The sequence below is a fragment of the Myripristis murdjan genome, chromosome 8 (assembly GCF_902150065.1).
Source record: "Myripristis murdjan chromosome 8, fMyrMur1.1, whole genome shotgun sequence".
Classification (NCBI taxonomy): Eukaryota; Metazoa; Chordata; class Actinopteri; order Holocentriformes; family Holocentridae; genus Myripristis; species Myripristis murdjan.
Genome location: NC_043987.1, coordinates 24,044,152 through 24,065,678, shown reverse-complemented (window position 1 = coordinate 24,065,678; position 21,527 = coordinate 24,044,152). Strand labels below are relative to the sequence as shown.

General features: G+C 42.1%; 3 protein-coding genes across 3 annotated transcripts; 1 reads left to right on the top strand and 2 right to left on the bottom strand.

The window, feature by feature from the left end:
* Positions 1 to 3,044: 3,044 nt before the first annotated feature.
* Positions 3,045 to 5,425, bottom strand: fzd2 (frizzled class receptor 2). Its single transcript, XM_030058795.1, has one exon. It carries the CDS (start codon positions 5,219 to 5,221, stop codon positions 3,569 to 3,571), a length of 1,653 nt encoding a protein of 550 aa, XP_029914655.1. The 5' UTR covers positions 5,222 to 5,425; the 3' UTR covers positions 3,045 to 3,568.
* Positions 5,426 to 10,324: 4,899 nt separating this feature from the next.
* moto (minamoto) lies at positions 10,325 to 14,145 on the top strand. Its single transcript, XM_030057280.1, has 4 exons — positions 10,325 to 11,434; positions 11,888 to 12,022; positions 13,420 to 13,600; positions 13,705 to 14,145. Exons 1-4 carry the CDS (start codon positions 10,325 to 10,327, stop codon positions 13,890 to 13,892), a joined length of 1,614 nt encoding a protein of 537 aa, XP_029913140.1. The 3' UTR covers positions 13,893 to 14,145.
* A 1,556-nt stretch (positions 14,146 to 15,701) lies between these two features.
* Positions 15,702 to 19,733, bottom strand: ccdc43 (coiled-coil domain containing 43). Its single transcript, XM_030059064.1, has 5 exons — positions 19,514 to 19,733; positions 18,031 to 18,124; positions 17,174 to 17,309; positions 16,921 to 16,976; positions 15,702 to 15,938 (listed from the first exon to the last, which is right to left on the bottom strand). The coding sequence occupies exons 1-5, from the start codon at positions 19,685 to 19,687 to the stop codon at positions 15,751 to 15,753; spliced, it is 648 nt and encodes a 215-aa protein (XP_029914924.1). The 5' UTR covers positions 19,688 to 19,733; the 3' UTR covers positions 15,702 to 15,750.
* Positions 19,734 to 21,527: the final 1,794 nt, after the last annotated feature.

Here is a 21,527-nt window from a genome sequence, read left to right as displayed (position 1 = left end):
ATTACTTTTAATTCGACACGACTAAAATTCCAGGTGGATAAAGTGATATTGAGGGATACAAGATACACTGGGAAAAGTGGGGCAGATTGTCATGCTCACTGTTGGGACGAGTATTTATGGCTAGAGGCCTTGTATCAAAGCCTGAAACTGAAATGCACATTCAAACCGTCCGTCTCCTGCCAACTCCCCGCTCTGCCTTCCCCTCGCAGAGGCCGCCTCTGAAAGCAATGATAGCAGGGGGAACATATTGCACTTTCTGCTGAGATTTCAGGAGAGAGCGAGACAGATAGATGTAGTGTGTCTTCTGGAAAATCTCAACTCTTCTTCTATGGTTAGGATAATGTATGACTATGACTAATCCAGCGTTAGCCTTCAGAGCATGAGTCCTCCTTGACTTCGCCCCAAGGTTTGATTAGTAACAGACCTACTTCATGTCTGGCTATTTTTTTTTTCTTCCCTCCTTCCCATTTTTCCCCCTTTTTCTTCCACCCTTATTGCCTTTGTCTGCTGTATTTTCATGCCCTTTTCACATGCCTGCTCAAACTTTTACACAATAGCATTGCTCAGAAAGGCACCTTAAAGTTTGTGGTGCTTTCACATGCTTGAACAACAGCTCTGCAGCAACAGCGAGAACACTGGCACTTCTGAGGAACAACATTATCCATCTCTGACATGCCAAGGCCTTCTTCCAATCAGAGCGACATCGTATCAACAACACGAGGAGCATTCTTTCTGCCTTACCCCCCGTTCCTCGGCTTGTCCCTTCTTGCCCCCGAGCAAGCAGGAAACGGCTGCATGCTACATTTCTGATCTGAGATTAACCAAATGGGAGACAGCAAATCCTCCTCTGCTGCCTCAGAAAAAGTGGGCGCTAACATCAAAAAGAAGTAAACATTGCACCCATTTACTGGAATCAGTCCCCACCTCATGTGCAGTTAATGGGCACAGTTTGATAGCTTTGTCGGCACAGTGTGTTCAACTTATATACACGTCTAACATTTTCCAACATTCCTCTGCATGCTGAGAGTTCCAGCCCATCAGGTACAATCTCTGCAAAACTTCCCCAGATGGATAACGCGAGATAGAAATCAAGCTTTTCTGACAGAATATCATACAATTTTTTTTTTCTGGCAAGCGTCAAATGCTCTGAAAAATGAATCACGGCACCTGATTCCATTTAGCTTTAAAAGTCAGACGTCCAAGTTTTTTAAGTCTACACATTCACAAAATCACAGTCATGTCATTCCTCATTCATTTTCTCTTTTTCTTCCCGCTCTTTGTTGTTTTCCTTGGAGAAAGACAAAAGTGGCCAAATTGCACTGAAGTTTCCATCGTGCTTTCCAAACCCCTCCACCACTAACCCCTGAAACAATCTCACTCTCTTTACCACCACCCCACCCACATGCCGCTTCTCTTCATTCTCTCCCTCTTCATTTGGTTTCTCTGCTTCACTGCAAAGCCAAACAAGCTAGCCATTAACTTGAGTTAAGCGCAGGAAGTGGGCCTTCGGGCCAGGCGGCACTGTTTACAAGGAGCTAGTCAGGTTTCAGCGGTGCTTTGAAGTGAGCAGCACACAGGAGACTGTCTGTCACTAGGCAAAGGCCCAGCGCTGCTCCACTGACTCACTCACATTCCCCCCATTCATCTGAGCGGAGAGAGGGAAGGAGGGCGGAGGCCGAGGGGGCGTAGAGCGGCAGAGTAGAGCCGGCACAGGTAGATTTATGGGTTTTCCCCCCTCCACAGTATCTTTTTCTACCTTTAATCACTCTTACCTGTCTGTTATAACAAGCCAGATCTTTCTTTAACACCACGTAAGGATACGAGAAAGACAAACAACTTGTCCAACAACGCTGTGCTCTGCAATTAAACTCATCGATTCTAAAGCTTTCAGGTATAAGTTGCAGCCACTATGTCCTGCATATTCTCTGCAGTAACAATATAGTGTGTTTGTGTGTGTGCATGTGTGTGTGTGCATTTCACAAGTGCCAGTTTCTGCCCTGGAGCCTGTGTGCTGAGGCAGGAATATCAACTTACTCCATCAAGCACTCCATGACATCACCTTGGAGAAGCTTCAGTTTCAGCCGTGCATGGTTTGGGGGATTCCAGCTTGGTACTGTGCACGGCAGCCACAGAGAAGTAAAATGTTAAGCAACAAATGCCCTCACTTTCCCACAGTAACATTTTCACACCCGATCTCCTTTCTCTCCCTTATAATCCTGTTGATTTAACCAAAGCCTTTCTTTGAACCGACCGAAAAGCTCTGATTTTTTCTTTTTTTATTATTTGTTGGTGCCGCTGGGGAATGAAACCCTTCCGCCTCAAAATGTCCCAAGCGATGTTTGTGCAAACGTTGGAGGCCCATTCTAACAGGAGGTCAGCAGCAGTTTATCAGAAACAAAACACACAGATGTGAAAAGCTGCAGAACGTATAAAAAAAGAGGGGCTTGGTTAGCAATAAATAGGAAAGGCATTTTAAAACTTGACAGCTCCCTTTATAGGTTCTCACTCCCTGTGTCTCACAGAGGACTACATGCTGGGTAATAATTTCCAATAAGAATTCCAATAACCCACTTTACTGTTGCCTCACTGTCTGAGGCAACAGATGTGCAGGTGTGACTCACTTGTCAGTACTTTGGCAAAGGTAACATTACTACCAATATAGCAGAAAAAAAGTTCAAAATACTCATTATCAATGCACTGTAAATCCAGAGAGTAAAGAAAAAAGGATTAACATTTTAAAGGGCAAAATATTTTTTTGTTTTATGATTATTTGATGAATGACAGAAAAGTGCTGTTTCCCTTTTTTTTTTTTTTTTCCAAGCGCATTTTGTTGCATGTCTTTTCGTTTGCAAAGGCGTGACAGAGCACCAGTCTGAACTGGGCAAGACTCTCTGATATGATACAACAAACCCCAAAGATATTCATTACATATTCATTGAAGTCCTACAACAAATTCATTGTTTGGTCCCAGGAAACAATAGAGGAAGAGCAAGTCCAGACCTATGAGGCGGCCTTCCAGTGGAAAAGTAAAGCACGCACACGGGCAGATAAGAAAAACGTTTACTTTCTTTAAATACAAATATAGAATTTCATCTTACAAATACTATTTACAATTTCATTTACTTACACAATGTTAACAGAGAGGAACAGGAAACGGAGGCGCTTTCACGGCTCATTCCCTCTCTTGCTGTTTTTTTGTTGTTTTTTTTTTTTTGCAGTTGGGATCCTTGCTGCCCTTGAGTTTATGGTGGCTTTGAAAGTAGGACCAAGAGGGGGTGGGGGGTGGGGAGCATCTCAGCACATGGCATCCACGGCCATGATTGTTATTTGTTCAGACAGTCAGGTTGGCTCCTTGTTTATCCAGCTTGTCCTTTTGTCAAACCCCAACACCCAAACCCTCAATTTGGCATGCATGTATGGCTATACAGAGTCAAATACAAGCGCTGCAAGAATCTAAGCTAATCACTGTGCTACTTACCTATCATTTGGGGAGCAGGCAAACAGAGGACAATACACACACATCAGTCCTGACAACATGTGAAAGAAGTCCCAGTGGTTGCTCTAGTGTCTACACAGTAGTCTCTCCATGCTTGCTGTTTGTCAGCCTCGTGTAGAACTTGTGCCAGGAGTGCAGAGTCTTGCCGGACCAGATCCAGAAGCCGGAGGTGATGCCCACTATGAGTGTCATCAGGTACTTGATCATGTAGACCGTGAAGTCCGGGGTCATGCGGGGCCCGGCCTGCACGGGGCAGGGGATGGCCAGGCTCTTGCAGTGATGGCTGACCCAGCTGCGCTCCCAGTGGGGGCGGAAGGCCTGCTCGTAGAAGAAACAGGCGATGACAATGGTGGCAGGGACAGTGTAGAGCACGCTGAACACCCCAATCCGCACCATCAGCCGCTCCAGCTTCTCCGTCTTGGTGCCGTCGTGCTTCATGATGGTGCGGATCCGGAACAGTGAGACAAAGCCGGCCAGCAGGAAAGACGTCCCGATGAAGAGGTAGATGAAGAGAGGGGCCAGCACGAAGCCACGCAGGGGGTCCAGGTTGCTGAGGCCCACAAAGCAGACGCCGCTGAGCATGTCCCCTTCAATCTGCCCGATGGCCAGGATGCTGATAGTCTTGACGGCTGGCACTGCCCAGGCTGCCAGGTGGAAGTACTGAGAGTTGGCCTCGATGGCCTCATGGCCCCACTTCATGCCTGCAGCCAGGAACCAGGTGAGAGACAGGATAACCCACCAGATAGAGCTGGCCATGCTGAAGAAGTAGAGCATCATGAAGAGGATGGTGCAGCCTTCCTTTTTGGTGCCTTGGACAATGGTCTTATAGCCGTCTGGGTTGAAACTGTCGTTGCACACCACCTTGTCTCCCAGGAAGTAGCCAGCTATGTAGGCTATGGAAACCATGGTGTAGCAGCCAGACAGGAAGATGATGGGCCTCTCAGGGTATTTGAAGCGCTGCATGTCAACTAAATAGGTGGTAACTGTGAACAAAGTGGAAGCACAGCAGAGCAGAGACCACACTAGAATCCACACCCGTGCAAACTGGATCTCTTTCTCGCTGAAAAACATGTAACCCCCGCTTCTTGCTGGCTCACAGGGAGCCGCACAGTCTGCCTCACCCAGAAACTTATAGTTCAAATAAGGGGGGACCCGGAGGACTGAAGGGCAGCGGAAAGACCTGTCTGCTGAGGGGTACGCAGGAACACCGGAGGTCCCAGGCACGGGCGCGTGAACGGGCACGTGGACGGGTGGGACCGTGGCGGCGGAGGAGTCGTTCTGGCCCACGCAGATGTGATCGTGTCCCAGGACGGGGAAGTTCTCGCAGCGCAGGCGCTCCGGCCACTGGAAGCCAAACTTGTTCATGAGCGCCTCGCAGCCCTGCTTGGCTCTCTCGCAGATGGACCTGCACGGAGGAATGGCCTTCTCCAGCACCGTGCACACAGGCGCGTACATGGAGCACAGGAAGAATTTCAACTCCGGAGAGCACTGTACCTTCACCAGGGGGTAAAACTGGTGCACCTCGAGTCCTGCGTCCTCCTGGTTGTAATGTCCCACTAAATTGGGCATGATGGTCTGATTATAGGCTATGTCCGTGCACAGTGGTATGGAAATGGGCTGGCAAAATCCATGCTCCGGGACGACGATCCCGTTGTCCCCATGATACTGCGCTGATATCAGCAGTGGCAACAGGAGTGCAACAAACCAGCTCTTGCAAAAAGTCATTTTCCTGCGTAATCTGCGTTTTGGGCACCAACTTCAGCCAGATCAGACAACTTTAAATCTGACTAGAATGTCGCATCGGGATATTTGCAAACAACTCGTCCGCAAAAAGTCCGTAAAAGTAAGAAAAAAGTCTGTGAAGAATTGAAAGCTGTCCGTTTAGTGCTTCTCATCCGCTCCACTGTGCTGGTGGAGTTTCTGCTCTCGGCAGCGTTACAATCACTGGTGTCAAGTTAGCCACAATGAGGAATATACTTCCGGTAGTGGTTTCCAAAATAAAACCCTTATTAAGAAATATTTTGTGCAAATGTTTAAAAACCCCAAAGCGGACATAACGGCTTTATATAAGGAGGAATCTTCTGTCTCTGATCAAGCACACGTTAATAATCTATCTATCTATCTATCTATCTATCTATCTATCTATCTATCTATCTATCTATCTATCTATCCAACTGTAAGGGGGAGATGTAGAATATGACCCTCTATGGAATATCAACATAGGAAGCTGATGAAGAGGAAGAAGAAGTAGAAAAGTGTACCAAAACTGATGCTTTATGATCACTTTGGGTTTTAGTGCTGTATTGATAAAATACAGAATTCATTTGAAATCAGACACAGTGCATCATGTCCATCCTATGTGAGGTGGATAACTGTGGCTGGCTAATGACAAATCTGTTCCGCTCTAATCCTATGCGGTGTATGACACGATACTTCATTTTTTTGGTATCATTTAAATGTAGGATGGTTTAGGTTTATTTTGAAGGCCTGACCGTCTGATTTCCGGTGTTAGTCTGCTTAGTTCTGTTTTAAATTCTCGTTGAAACCAGTGGATTAGACTGGGAGGAGGAGGCGGAGGAGGAGGAGGCGGACGGAGGTCCTGAGAGCTGCCGGAAACTTTTATTCCCACCTATGCCAAAGCTCATTGGCATTATCAATCAATCAATCAATCAATCAATCAATCAATCAATCAATCAATCAATCAATTGCAGCAAATCGGAGAAGAATGAAAGCAGGATATAATGTCACATAGAGTTTATTCAAAAATATGAATTTTAACCCGAGAACGTAGTAAAATGAAGGAAAGTACAGGAAAATTGAGGTAATACAGTACCTGAAAAAATGAATGCGTGCTATGAAAATATACAATAACTGAATAAACAAACAAATAAATGTGTGCAACATGAATTAAGTATACAGAAGAGTATGGTGTTTTGGAGAAAATCAAATGACTTTACAGCAAACATGATATGTAAGGTGTTAATAATACCTATGAAGACCAGAATGAGATACTAAAATATAAAATAGCCATTTTATGTGATGCTGTGGTTTAAAAAAAAAAAAAAAAAAAAAAGGTCGACACACTATGTTCATCAGTTGATAATTATCTCACGATTATTATAGATAAAATGCCTATAATGTTTTCATTAAGCAAAGTAAGACCAAGGGTCTGTTTATTATGAGTCACCACAATGCCTGCTATTATTGCCCTGATCAATGATCACAAAAATGCTGAGGCAGTAGAGGAGTCTAAATATTCAGGAACTTTTCTGATGCCACTTAAAGTTTTACAGCCAACACAGAATACATATTTTAAAAAAGCAATGCAGCGCTTCTGTCTAATCAGGAAACTGGATTCATACTATATGAGCAAGGGAATTTTAGAGATTGTCTACAGAAGTCTTGTTGGAAGTTTTTTAAACTTGCAATATATGGACATGATGTGGGCTCCTGCGGTCTAAGAACAATCAAAAAGACTATCCAAAATTACAGTCAAGGCCAGTAACATTACAAGGAAAGAGAAAATGTATATATAGAATGCAGGTGAAACAAAAAACTGGATTGATTTTGTTCATCCCCTCTTTAAAGAATTCATAAAACTGCCCTGTGGAGCTGCTGCAGCAACCGAGAGCATTTACCAAAAATATTTCACACAAAATGCAATAACTCTATACAACAATAACCATGTAGCTTATTGTTGTCTGCACTGTGCATGATGATGATGATGATTATTATTGTTGTTAGTACTACTACTAGTAGTAGTAATAGTAGTGGTAGTAGTAGTTGTTGTTGTAGTAGTAGTAGGCCTACTATTAATGTAGCTTGTGTATTGTGATTCACTGTGATTTTATAAACCACTTCCACATTGAAAATTTCCCCATCGTTACACAATAAAGATTATTTAACTTGAAGATAATATTACTTAATAACGTATACAGCCTATACTTTCAGCTTTCGTTACGTCAAAAAAGGCAGATATATTATATTTTGGTGTTTTAAGCAGACAGACTGACAGGTTGAACAATGGCCGCTGATTCAATCGAGCTTCTTCAACAAGTTGGTCCCGGTCACCCGTTGCTATGGAACTCGGCTCGGACTCTCCGTCCCTTCATGCTGATTGGATAAAAATTATTTACCACTAGAGGGCTATTCACCACCAGCCAATGGTCGTTCACGACGATCGCGAGGACGACCAATGAGCTCCGCGGGGTTTGAGAGGACGCTCGAGATCATTCAGGGGCGAATCGACCGAGCCGAACTGACTAATGGACTAGTTAGGATTTTATCTGTTAAAAATACAATAATGAAATCGTAATCTAATTTATTAATATCCAAAAGGTTTCAGTCACTTAATTTATTGGAGGTAAGCTAATGATATCATAGCTGTCTTTGACTTAACTCTGGCTAGGCAAAGTTAGCTCAGTCACTATTAACTAGCTAGCAACCACCTTGAGCTAACTGCAGATTAGCCAAGATCAAAGTCAGCTACCGAACTATTTCTACTGACGTTTTTTTTTCTCAAAGTAGCAATTAACAATATGTGAACCAAATCCATTGTTGAGTTTCACTTTATTATGTTACTCTAATTAGGATTTATTTGGCTTTTTTTTTTTTTTTTTTTTTTTTTTTACCAGTGAGGTTTTTTGATGTGTCTTTCCAGTTCAATAATGGAGTGAAAAATAAAATCAAGTTCAAGGGAGGTCACAATGGCATTTGATCAGCACCAGAGCACATTTGCAAATTCACTCTTTCCCTCATACAAGCGTCAGGTAAGTTGTAACATTAGCCCCATAGCTTTGCCATTTGCATGTGAAATGTATGTTAATATATTTACAAGCGTTTAATGAGTGAGTTATTTGTTATTTTAAGATATCCAATGGTGGGAACTGCAATTTCGTGGATCAGGTATCAGGATTTCATTAAAACTTATAAGATATTATAGAATCACTAGAAAAATGTGTTTTGCCCTTGATCACCCTTAGTTTCTGTGGGACAAGATTTTGACACGCTTAAATCTTTAAAGTGGAATCTCAGTCAGTGTAAAAGAGTACTGGATGATACTTTACTTTGTAAATGCTTGTAAAGAGAACATTGATTTTAATTTGGACTAGGGATGGTACCTGTGATGTCTAATTAGCTTAGTAATTCTTGTATTGTGCACCTGTCCACTTGGAAAATCAGCTTCATTGGACAAGGAATATAGGTAAAAGAATAAGTAAAGCTGTTTTGGGTAATAGGCTTAATTTTTGATTTTAGCAAAGGCGCAGCTTGACAGTAACTATGTTTTTGTACCTTACAGGCAAGTACAAATGGAGGGAACGGAAACGATGGAAGCATCACGCAGCCCTTCACCCCCAACTTCATTGTGCCAGAACAGGATGCAGCGTCTCGCATGCCCTGGGCTCAAAAGGCTCACGACGATCCATATGAACTGATTCACTGTGTTCAGAACAATGTAAAGAGCAGGTACTCACTTTTAACACGGTTTCATGATTCAAGTGTCATGATTACTGTCTTCTGCGCTCCACTCTGTCCGACACACAGTGTTGCACATTAGTGTGATGTGTTTTGAAGGTTTTTAGGTTATCGTCTGTTACTCACAGGTAACCACATGTACTTTGTTTGACCCTTATTGTATAACACTACTGTATAATACGATTATAATAACTTTCATAAGGTTGTCAAAGAGTAAATTAGCTTTAAGTTAGAGTGCTGCATAGTAATTTTCTTCTTTATCTTGAAGGAATCCAACTGTTGGTACAGAGAGTGAAGGGGAGACTGATCTACATGGACTGGTGTCAAATATTTTGGAGGAAGTAGACTCACAGGACGGCTACAGTACTGAAGGGTATGTTATTTAAGTCTCAGAGTTTCTCAAAATCTCAAGGGAGAAGCGTACATATTACAGTATCTACTATATGGGACATCACACTGCTGGTGTATATAACATTCTGTCACCTGAGACAACTTTTACATTGATTACATTGACTTCAAGAATTAACACAGACATTTGACTTTGTTTTGCCTTTTTAATCTCGAAGACTTCATAAACATTAAAAGGTTAATAAAACATCATGTAGTCAGATGGCATTACATTGCATACTGTTATTGTGGTTTAAAAGAAGAGAATATACTGCACATTTATTGTTTCATTATTCTCACAAAAGCAGATTAATATTAAATCAAGTCCTGAATTCTTCTTTTAGGAACTTATCTACATTTAAACCTCTGTGGTCTCCGAAGGCGAGGAGAATGGGTTTGCAGCAGTACTTTCAGTCAGAGCCCAAAACACAACACAATCCTGCTCTTCTTCCAAATCATACATACAGCGAGTCTTTCAATAAAGTGCAAGGGCAGCCAAGCGACAAATATATTGAAGAGTTTTGTCAGCAGTTCAACTCCTTTGATGCTGCTCAACAATGGATTTTTACTCCCTTGAATGGAGACTCAGACAGCTATATCCCTCAGCCCCAGAAACCACCACCAGGTCTGTCTTTGTCCAGCATGGAGGACTCCTGTCTGACACAAAAAAGGCAAAGTAAACATGGCTACATTTCACCTAGTCAAAACAGAGGAAATAGTGGACCAGTGAATAATTTTCCTCACCTCAGTGAAGTGTGTGCACCACAAAATGAAATGAGCAGTAGATGCTTTGATCCCTACTATGACAACTACCCAGTGCAGAGCGGCATCAAGCCCATTAGTAATGAACAGTATATGTCACAAGAAATCAGCAAACTTGTCAGCAGTTTTCAGGCTTTGCTGGCCGGTGAGCAGGAAAGCTTGTTTTGTCGAGAGCCCCCAAACACACAAAGGCAGACAAAGGAGATGCCCTGTGAAGACAGTGTGGCTGCACAATGGAAATTCACCAGTCCTGCAACGTCAACATACAGCGCTCCTACCATGCAGATCCAGAAAGAGCAGGTGGGGGACTTTGGGGCAGCGCAGAGGGAAAGAAATGGGCCAGTGAGGAAACGGATGTTTCCGGGGCATAGTAGCTCCCAAGATCTACCCGAGTTCAACCCTCAAAACAGAGAGTACTTTGAGCAACCAAAACCCCTCTCTGCAACTTTTAAACCCCCAAATCAATACCTGAACAAGATGCCCATGCATAGGGGAAACACTTTGCTGCCTGTCAGCCTGAGGATGAACCAGTGCCCCCAGCATCACAGCCAGCAGAGCCAGATGCAGAACAAGATCAAACTGCCCAGGGCAAACTGTGGACCCCCTGGCACATCCGTTTTTTTATCTCAGTCATTGCCAGAGTTTGTACCGCAGCACTCCCAGATGCAGAGAGTACAACTGTGTGGTCAAGAGTACAGTCATGGGGGAGGGCCAGCCATCCACAGCCAGCCAGGACAGAGCCAGGTCGGCACCGGTTTGCGCAGCGTTAGTAGGAAGGATGGGGAGTCAGTGGTGCAGCTGGAAAACAACAGGATGCATATGGCGGGCTTTCTGGGTGAAGGCTTCCCTGCAAGAGCCCATGCTAGCACTCACATGAAAGAGCAAGACAAGAAGCAGGGAGTCCCACAAAACCCAAATTTTGACCTTGTGGGGAACATGACAAGCTCTCAGAGATTTGGTGGAGGAAATGTCCAAGTCAGTGCAGGGAACACACCCCAATTTGTTCCTTTCATGTTTCCTTTAAGTGACCCCACAAAGCGCCCCTGCCTGCCTTTTAATCTGCCTTTATCCCCGCTACCCTGTGGTCCCTTCATGGATAGAGGGGAAAAGATTTCAGACAAAGAGTTTGCAGCTTTCAATCCCTACCTCGGTGACATGATGGGCCGCAGTGGAGACAGCATTCATCCCTCCACAGCTTCAACCTCAAAGTCCCCGAGGACGATGAAGAATCGAGGAAGATCTATGAGCCAGCTTCACTTCTGTCTTGAAGAATGTAACGAGCAACTGAGGTGTTTGGAGAAGGAGAGAAAGAAGGTGCGTCCTTAAATATGTAATTTTTAGGTTGTGTGTTCTATTCTGTTTCTCATTCGTTTATATATCAATATACTAAAAACCTTTATCAAGATGGCTTAGTATTTGGTCATTTTTGTCCCTGTGATGAGTGGAAGAACAATTTTGAAACGATTTTGAAATCACACACACACGTATACACAACTTATTCTATGTATTTCTTGGCTATTGTGACTGCATAACTGAGCCACTGTGGGATCTTTGGGGAATGTTGATATCGAAAATCAAAATTAAATGTGAAACTGAAGACAAAAGATGATTATTGTGTGTGCACCTGATAGAATGTCTAACGACTAGAGATCCTTGATGGATTATTTTTGTTTGCTGCAGGATTCCTCTCTCACTCTGAGCTACAGGTGTCTCATGTTTGAACTTTAAGTGTCATATTGTTATGTTTGTGTGTACTCTGTATTTTAGACAGAAGCCATTCTAACCAAGATATTCCCTGGGAAGCCAACTGCAGCAGTGACCAACGCCACACTACCCAAAACGCCACCAAACCCCACAAGAGTCGACCATCTCATTGTCAACCAGATTCGAGAACATGCGAGGGTGAGATCCTTGAATTTATTGACTGTTACGCTTCTGCCATCTACAGGTTCATTTTGTCAAAGCAGACCGGTAGTGTTTTGAGGCGATACAAAACACTACCGGTCTGCAGTTAACACACCTACGTCTCCCAGGTTCCACCACCAGTGAAGCACAAAGAAATGCACATTTGGATTCCAGTCATTTGGATTAAGAGGAAATTATACACTCAGTGGCCACTTTAGTAGGTCCACCTGTGCAATCTAATGCAGTTCAATGCAACAGCTCTGCCATAAATTCTACCCTTTAAGAAAGGTTATAAAATTCAGTTTTTGCGGACGTTGTGGAGAATGTGTACGTTTAATAATGTGTTTATTATTGAGGTTGTAGTTTGCAGAGGTCTTGTACTGGACAGCAGCATATTGGGAGGTGTTTTTAATTTTTTGTCCTCCCTATTTGTATACATGAGAGGAACAGAATATTAGAAACAGCTCTCAATAAAATGCAGTCCAGTACAACAACACCACTAACTATGAGCTTAATGCCAAAAAGTCAACCTGAGCATTATAGGCATCATAAAAGGAAACTTTATGGCAGAACAGTTGTATTGGATTGTATTAGATTGTACAGGTGGACTGGATAAAGTGGCCACTGAGTGTATATCCCTGGCACACGGGCATATACAATGCTGAATAATATGATTTCATCTTCAAATATCAGAAATCATGAGAAGCAGGGAAGCAGGCTATTTATGAAACAGTGTGCTCCTCGCTGTTTTCAGTATTTGTATCCCCTCTGTTTGAATATTTGCTGTTTGTAAATTTGTTGAATGGTGAACATGGAAAGTAGTAGGAATGTCATGATAACAGGATTTGTGTAGTTGACATCAAGACAAATGTAATTCCTCCATTCTCAGTTCCTGATCTGATGCAGTGGCAAAGACAGAAATCTCATTCAGCGCACACTGCTTAATTTAAAATCTTTGCAGAAACATCAACAAATAAATAGAAACTTTGCTGTTTCTAGTGTTTAAACATATGGGCTTCATTAGAATAAGAGTTACAAGTGAAGCCTGCTTATGTCCTGCTGTAACAGTGGTGTGATTATGTGCTCTCATTTTGGTTACAGCCCATAATGGACGCTGTAAGTGTTTCAGTGTATAAACATACAACCTAGATGCATACACATAGAATGACACCACTGAGTAGCAAAGTGGGATATCAGATTGCATTGATACAGTTCTTGTTAGATCCTCAGTAAATTGTGCTGATGTTCTAGTTGTGTGAATTTCCCAGTCTGGGATCAATAAAGTATACCTATCTATCTATCTATCTATCTATCTAAACTGAATGTCACTTTGAGATTGTTTGAACAAGGCCAAAAGAGGATTGAAAGCAATTGTTTTTGTTCATGTGATGCAGGTGGTGAGCCTTATGGGTAAAATGGAGCGTCTGTGCAGCATTCCTCTCCCTGCCCACCTTCACTCGACACTGGACAGACATTATATGGCTATTAGCGTTACCCAAACCAGACGCAAGGAGGAGTTTGTGGACATGTCCAAAGGCCAGAGGCAGGGAGGGGCTCCCTTCAGAGAGGACAGAGGTAATTCACAAGTGCCATGACAGGAATAAAAAAAATAGGTTGTCTAAAATGCTTCAAATCCTAACCTCCTCCTCCTTTCTTCTGTTCTTCTTCTGTTTGGGTAGACGCCATACTGCTGGCTGTCGCGCTGAAAGACTTGTGTGCTGCCACCAGCAAGAGCCGCACGGCGCTGTGGTGTGCCCTCCAGATGACACTGCCCAGGCCGGAGAGGCTGGACCACGATGCTGGCAGGGAGGCCCCATCGGCAAAGAGCAGCTCAGACAAATTCTCCTATTCTTACACACTGGCATGATTTCGCAGGCTGCAAGCACATCGTAAATGTGCTGATGAAATTATAACTGCATCGGATATTCACGGAGGCGTTTAGTTGAGAAAAAAACTTTTTATTTTATTAGTCTAATTAAACTGTGAACAAATTATTTAGTGTTGAGGAGCTGACAACAGTGTTGAAACTCAGTTTACCATCATTTTGCATTCTCCATTATGCTATTGATTTCCATCACCACCAAAGGCCCGGCCCTCCAGTCTTTTTCTGTTACTGAACTACAAGTTGCGTCAGAAATGAGGCACTAGGAGCTTCATTTGGCTAGCTCAGGTAGTGCAGGAATTGTATGAATGTAATTTATCTTGCCTCATCTTTAATCTTAAATTGTTTAATTAGTGTCAGATTTCAAAATAGCATGAACCTCGCTCCAACAGATTTGTATTTAAAGGCACTATTTATGCTGAATGTGTTATTGAACGTTTCCATTGTTTTACATATTTATTGGACTGTGATCGATCTGTAGTTCTGGGTATTCTCCAACAATAATTGAGTAATAAGGGTAGTTTAAGTGAACATGGTGATTATTTTCATAAATGTTCCTTCTCAAGCTTTGACATTCACCGTCATCAGTATACTGTTTATATTTAACCGTCATTTAATCAGTAGTTTGAACCATAAAAAAAAAAAAACACACAAAAAAACTTAACTGTTTTAGACAAAAAAATCATTTTGCTTGATGTTTGTTTGAATTTTTTAAATCACACTGGCCTCAGGCTACTACCAGGTAAGAATGATGATTGATAATACTATCATAGTGTGTGAGACAGCGATCAAGGCCTGTATCCATAACATAGCTAAGTTATAGAATAATTATATAAGAGCAGTTTTGTCTTTATGGACTATAATCTAGATGAGCACTCCTCTGCTTTTCTTGGTATTCTTGGTAATACGAGCAGGGCTGTTCTTACCCCTGTAATTTTACTGTTCCTGTTTTGTTGGTCACATCATTTTTTGCTGTAAGCAGTTCCAGCGACTGAAACACTTAAAAATAAAGCAGTTCAAATTGCTCAAAATGTTTTTTTTTTTTTTTTTTTTATTAATTTGAAAAGATGTCATACCCCACTGCAAACATTCAGCCATTGTACATGATATATTTGAGGTATAAGGTCGTGACCACTGCTTTGTTCTTACTGTTAGATAAAATGTGCAATGACAGTCAAACTAAAGCATGAAGCGACTAAAAAAAAAAAAAAAAAATCGGACAAACATTTGCCTTTACTCAAACATGGATGTGTAGGGGTGAAAGGCATTTGGACGATAATGGCACAGAGTGTACAGCAACAGAAGGTCCGTGTACTCTGATGGAGTTTGCAACCAACTGGGGTTTCTCTCTGTTCCTGTAATGACCAATCCAACGTGTCTTTCAGATGTAGACTACTTTGCTCATTTCAGTGGCAAACGCGTCAAGGCTTAGGCAAGGCATGCTACACGATGCTACAGTTCATTGGGATCGACAACACCATGTTGGCCGACACCTTTAGGAATTGTAGCAGATAAAGGGATAAGTACTTTTCCAATCAACAACATGAGAGTGATTCTAAGGCGAGGGTTTGTACACATTTCCATTTCCATTTGCATGATCATTGTTAAGAGTCCATGGGGAAAACATAAAATAATTGGCCGGTATTTTAGACCTGCATAACATTTAGGACACTGCTGTAGCACACACAGAGTTGAAAGCAATTAACAAAAAGGGCCTAATGAAGAAGTCATGTTCACATACTGCAGGTGTCATTGAAGTTTGGGTAAAAAGAGGCATCAGCCGTTGTTCTTTTCGTCCGGTAGCAAAACCCTTTCACGTCCAAAGCGTCCGTTCTCCTTATTTTTATCTCTTGCGTTCACCTTTCTGTGTACGCTTCTTCTCCTTGTCCTTCCTCTCCTGCTTGGCGAGTTTGTCCTTCTCCCGCTGCATCTTGTCAGACTCCTTCTTCTTGACAGATTCCTCGCGAGCCTGCTCCCGCTTTTGCTTTTGTCTGATCAGAACCTCCTCCACGTTGGTGTTCTTGAACAGGGCTGACACTTTCAGTGAAGGACACTTGCATGAAAGTAAAATTTTAATAAGCACTGCCTACATAACTACTGCAGAGGTGTAAGTGATTAGAAGTGTGTATTACTTGTCTGCACACCCACGGTTATACAATAATCTTCATTTTGCAGCAGGCAACAATATAGGGCTGGCTGATGTATCAACATCATAATATGACACTAGATATCATCTGGGAGTTTGGATAGTGTAATAGCTTGACATGGCATAAGTGTTTCTGGTTTTAAAGGCTTCATTACAGTGAAGATAGTTTTTTTTCCTGAACTTATTACTGTTCTATTATTTGCCTCTACCTCCTTGGTTATCATATCCACATTACTAATGATTATTTATGAAAAATATCTTGCGTTTTAAATGTCACCCCTATATAATGGAAAAGCAATGCACACCAAGGACTGTAGTGAGGTACTGATCGCTGGAAGTAGACTTGGCTCCATATGACATTTGTCTTTTATTGTGAAAATGTTTTGGGACTCAGTCTTTCTTCAAGATCAAGATTACTGATCTTGAAGAAGGCCTGAGGGCTGAAGCGATACAAGAGAAATGCATATGGAGCCAGTATGTGCACTTTTCTCCTACTCTTAAATGTCACCCCTACAAAATTTTCACAATATCGATACAGGCACAGTTAGGTCCATAAGTATTTGGACAGTGAGACAGTGTTCATCATTTGACCTTGTACACCACCACAGTGGATTCTTTATTTCTTTCTTAAAGGTGAAAGTCTGCACTTCACGTCTTGATTACTCCATTTCAAATCCACTGTGGTGGTGTACAAGGTCAAAATGATGATTATTGTGTCACCGTCCAAATGCTTATGGACCTAACTGTATTTCATCGCAGACATTGTGATATTTGATCCTGTCTGTATTGCCTGGCCCTTACAACAGAATTCAGTCTGATTACAAAACGCCCCCACTGATGTCATTAGTCCAACTTCTGAGAGGATACATTTTTCAGCTCCGGGAAAATTAGTCCCGCTTGTTGACTCCTCTTCTTGATCTTCAGTGCTTGTGTCAAGGAAAACAACTCACAAAGATTTTAAGGACTGTGACTCAGGATACATTTGCAGAAGCAGCACATTCACTGAATGAGACAACCTGAAATGTACATATGTATGTGCATGGAGAGCCGCAGGGGTGAAACATACAGACCACTGTGATGCATCCTCACCCCCCGTTACGCTTTTCAAAACAAAGGATATTCTTCTTCGTCTGTAACGTTGGCGTACTGTGCGAGGAGGGCCTCTTTCCTCTTCTTGGACTCCTCAGACACTTCCTTCTGTTTCACCACGATCTGAGCCTGCTTCTCGATCATACTGGCGATTGCCTGGACATCAACTACACGGAGGGACAGACAAAAAAAAAAAAAAAAAAAAAGAATTTGGCCTACCAGAATGAACAGCCAAAATACAAATCAACTACATAACAACAGGCAACAGTTATGAACTCAAGCTGTACTACCAAGGTGACAAGTATAATTAACAGCAATTATGTAGCTATATTAGTACACTTTGAGTTGTCAGACAACAGAGATGCACCGGTATGGTTGTGTGCACAGCAAATATTGACTTTCCAGTAATAGCAGTGACAAAACAAACTTGGTGGGAACTTGTGTTTGCAGTCGAAGTGCCTTTGTCTCTGTGGGCTGTCCCTGAGGTCAGAATTACACTAAAGTGTGTCCCTGCACATGGCTCATCCTACATGAGCCTGCAAACACATGATTTAACGCTGAAAGGGCTAATCTCTTTGTAAATTTTAACTGATCTCGTGGCAGACTGAGGCGGGAGCTGTTTGGTTTTTTTAGTCAGGGTCTAGATACGTTGGATGAGCGTGCTGGTTAGATGCTGGACTGCTGCCTTTTGGAGAGCTTATACTGAATTTTTTAATTTTTTCTCTTTTGTGTGGGTTTTTACTATATTTTAACTATCTATCTCTATATGTTGATGTTCTTTGGTATTTATGTTTGCCTTGACCCTGCTTTTTATGTTTTTAAATAGAGATTAAATAGAGATAATTTCAGTGAGACTGGGAATCTAGTTGAGTCACATAAAACAAATACCGTCATCAGCATCGCCCTTGGCTGCTGATCGGGCACAGCTTTCTGTCCACTGTTGGATGATCTGTCTGCACACGTCTTCCAGCATGCCTTCCTCCTGCACACAAAGAACAATTAATACCTTTTATTAAATACGCAGCAGCCGATTTGTGCTGCCTAACCTTTGGCCTCATATCTCTATGCATGAGAGACACACCCACTGGACTGATTACACTGACAGTGGTGCTATTTAATCTCTTGACAGTGATCCCATGGTGTACCACACCCATCTGAGGGTAACCCAAGAGCATTAAAACAAAAACCCATCGACAAAAAGCCAGCATTTGCAATACAAGCCTGCTATTTACACAAGTACATTCAAGTTTGTATAAGTAAACATTCACCTGAGTCTGCCATCTTATTAATGCCAGTCTTATTAACGAGTGAGGAGATCTGGGCAGTACAAAGCATGATTTTATTTAAGGAACTTGTTTTCTGATTGTGATATTGAGACTTGCCCTGCGTTCCAAATCGCATACTTATACTTTTTACTTTTAGTATGTACTGCAGCTGCCCTTACAAACTATGTAGTTTAGTATGTATTGGGACATACTAAATAGTATGGTAGTATGAGTATTGGAACGCAGGGTTGAATATACATTTGCAAGCTAAAATTTTTTTTAAAAAAGTTCAGCGTTCATACAAACTGAGTAAGCAGCACCAGTTTCTGACTCTTTGTTAATAGAAAACCTCTTAACCTGTTGACATTATAGATTGGCTTATGGTTTCCAGCTTTAGCAAGAAAATTTTCATTTTCACATATGGATCAGAAGGGCGTAAAATCCTCCTATGCACCTTCTGAATTTATAAACTATTGTGTAGTATTTGAACAGTATTCCCCTTTGAGCTATTACTGAACTAACAGCTGACTGCCACCACACCTGGCCTCATTTACAAAGACTGACATGACATCTTATTCAAAATAAGGAGATACATATCAGTGGAACGGCATAAACACACAGAGAAGCATTTATTTTTTTAACGTGATCTCAGCCCCTGCTCCTTCCATTTTCTCCCTGTCAAAGTCCACATCCTGTGCTTTTATTTATTAATAAAGCAATGTTTGGTGCATCATTCATATGCCGAAGTTGGAAGGCCTTTAGAGATGTTAAGTCATGCTCTTCCAGGTGGTGTATATGTTTTTTACTGATGAGCACGGACACGTTTAAAGCGAAATTCAACATTTTTAAATGGACTCTGGTATGCCGTTCACTCCACCGTTCTTCCTACAAGAAGAGCGGCAGGTAAGGTTGTGGGCTCCTTGAAGTCCCTTTTAAAAAAAAAAACACATTGCTTTATCTGTCGCCGTTATATTTCTCTAAATGTGGCGGCTGACCTCAGCGCTGGTTCTTGGCACCGCCTGGAAGACCAGACAGACAACAACAAATGCCGACAACCTACAGTGTCGGTGGGCGGCTAAGCGGTGCACGCCGCCTCGGATACTCACCAAAAATGCGGATAAAATTCCTTGAAGCGCATCTCCTTTCTCCTCGTCGGTCTCCTCTTCTTGCAGGACGCCCAAAATGTACGCGCCGTACACCTCACGGTCCACTTCCAGCGAGTCTAGCCGATCATTTAGCCAGCTTTCAAACCCCCCGGTGTCCACCACGGGCGCAGCCATGTTGGCCCTTTGGGGTCCTTCGCTAGCGCGCGGCTATCCTTTGAGATTGCCTGTGCAGAAAACGATGCAACAAATACTTGACGCTTTAACAGGTTCATTTTTTTTTTTTTTTTTTGTGAAAAGTTCAGAAAACAATCAAGGGGAGAGCTTTATAAACTTAATTTGTCAGCTGCACAGCAATACATGCAATCTAGAGGGCGCGTTCTGCCTTAATAACGTTTTTTTTTTTTTCTTTTTTTTTCTGGACCCTAGGTAACTACAATATACACAAACAAATGCAGCGTTATAGCAATATTCACAGAATTTCAACTAGTCCATCAACCTTATCAAAATCTTAAGAATATAATGTTTTAGTCTGTGAATATGAACATTTGTGGCTTTATCTTTTCAGTTTGCCCAACCCTTGGACCCTTGTACAGATGTAAACATTAGTCATGAATTACGATGTACAGATAATAATAATTCGCTGTTGGCCTTGGGCACATGGATTAAACACTCGGAAAAGTTTTTTTTTTTTTTTCTTGTTAGGAGTTGCTCGGTAGACGAGGTGCATCAGGCCACATGAGGGCGGCAAAATGTCTCAAACGACCGAGGGCTGCAGCCTGCCACTGGAATTTGTTTTTCGCAGGCAGAAATTGTGAAAAGTGGCCATCCATGTGTTGTAAAAGGAGCTCAAGGTTGTACAAATGTGTCTATTTTTTTTTTTTTTTTTTTTTTTTTTTTTTTTGTATGAAAGGGCCTAGACCAGACTTAGTATATTATAAACCTTTGTGATTTTGTGAAAAGGCTTGATTGGAATTGATGTGCATTTCCTTCTCAATGCTGAATAGCCAAACAGAAACAAACAGACAAACAAACAGTGTTGATCCTCACAGCCATTTTGCATGTACTGATTCTGGTCTGGAGATGCCCCATAAACAATCACAGCAGTTTAACATCGTTAACACTGAAATGTGTCATTATTGTGAATGTAGTTTGTATTAAATTATGGCTGTAGTACAGCCCTCTACATGTTGTTACCCGATGTGTAACCTGCAAATGCAAATCAACCAATTGATGTTTTTTTTTTTTAAAGGAATTACTGAATTCAGCTGCTACAGAGTGGTGTGTGTGTGTGTGTGTGTGTGTGTGTGTGTGTGTGTGTGGGGGGGGGGGGGGGGGGGGGGGGGGGGGGGGTTGGGGGCGGGGTTGGGGATGTTATTTAATCTCACAATAATTTATCTGTATTTAGGTCTCTTATTTGTAATGGGGACAAAATTTGGTTGCCTTGTCGCTTTTCCCTGATATGCCAGAAACCATTTTCATGAATTAAGTGGCATAAAGTCAGTTTGCACCTGTTAATCTCCAAGTATATAAATCCATTGAGCATGGTGGACGACTTCAGTGATGTTTAATTTAAGCACGTTAAAGGTAAAATTCACCCCAGAACATAAAATTACCATGTGTGATTGCTGTTATCTCGGACCTTTCTGGACTGTGAATATGAGCGTATCCCTCAAAGCCAGAAACAGAAGGAGCCAAGAGTCTTTGGATGATGTCATCAAGAGATAAATCCTGGACTGACTCTGCTGTCAGTGAATGGGAGAATAAGTTTATAAATACAATGACAGGAGGCAGGAAGATTGGATTTGACTTATTTTTAGGAATTTGGGCACATTCTGGTGCTTTCAGCGTGACTATGGAAAATACTTATTTGAATGTGAAAGCCCCCAAAATACATTCAAAGCACACAATTTAGTCTCCAATTCATAGCCAGTTGAACAGCTCAAGGTTTTCTCCCTTGATAACACAGAATAGAGCCTTGGGTGCATGGGTCTTTGCTTTGGAGGAGCTTTGGTTG

What these genes read in the sequence shown, in the direction of transcription:
- fzd2 (XM_030058795.1), bottom strand. Translation starts at nt 5,221, where the DNA reads ATGACTTTTTGCAAGAGCTGGTTTGTTGCACTCCTGTTGCCACTGCTG.
- moto (XM_030057280.1), top strand. Translation starts at nt 10,325, where the DNA reads ATGCCCTGTGAAGACAGTGTGGCTGCACAATGGAAATTCACCAGTCCT. An exon ending in TGGAGAAGGAGAGAAAGAAG is followed by an intron (nt 11,435 to 11,887) that starts GTGCGTCCTTAA and finishes TCTGTATTTTAG; the next exon opens with ACAGAAGCCATTCTAACCAA. An exon ending in AGATTCGAGAACATGCGAGG is followed by an intron (nt 12,023 to 13,419) that starts GTGAGATCCTTG and finishes CATGTGATGCAG; the next exon opens with GTGGTGAGCCTTATGGGTAA.
- ccdc43 (XM_030059064.1), bottom strand. Translation starts at nt 19,687, where the DNA reads ATGGCTGCGCCCGTGGTGGACACCGGGGGGTTTGAAAGCTGGCTAAAT. An exon ending in GAATTTTATCCGCATTTTTG is followed by an intron (nt 18,125 to 19,513) that starts GTGAGTATCCGA and finishes CTTTGTGTGCAG; the next exon opens with GAGGAAGGCATGCTGGAAGA. An exon ending in CAAGGGCGATGCTGATGACG is followed by an intron (nt 17,310 to 18,030) that starts GTATTTGTTTTA and finishes CCCTCCGTGTAG; the next exon opens with TTGATGTCCAGGCAATCGCC.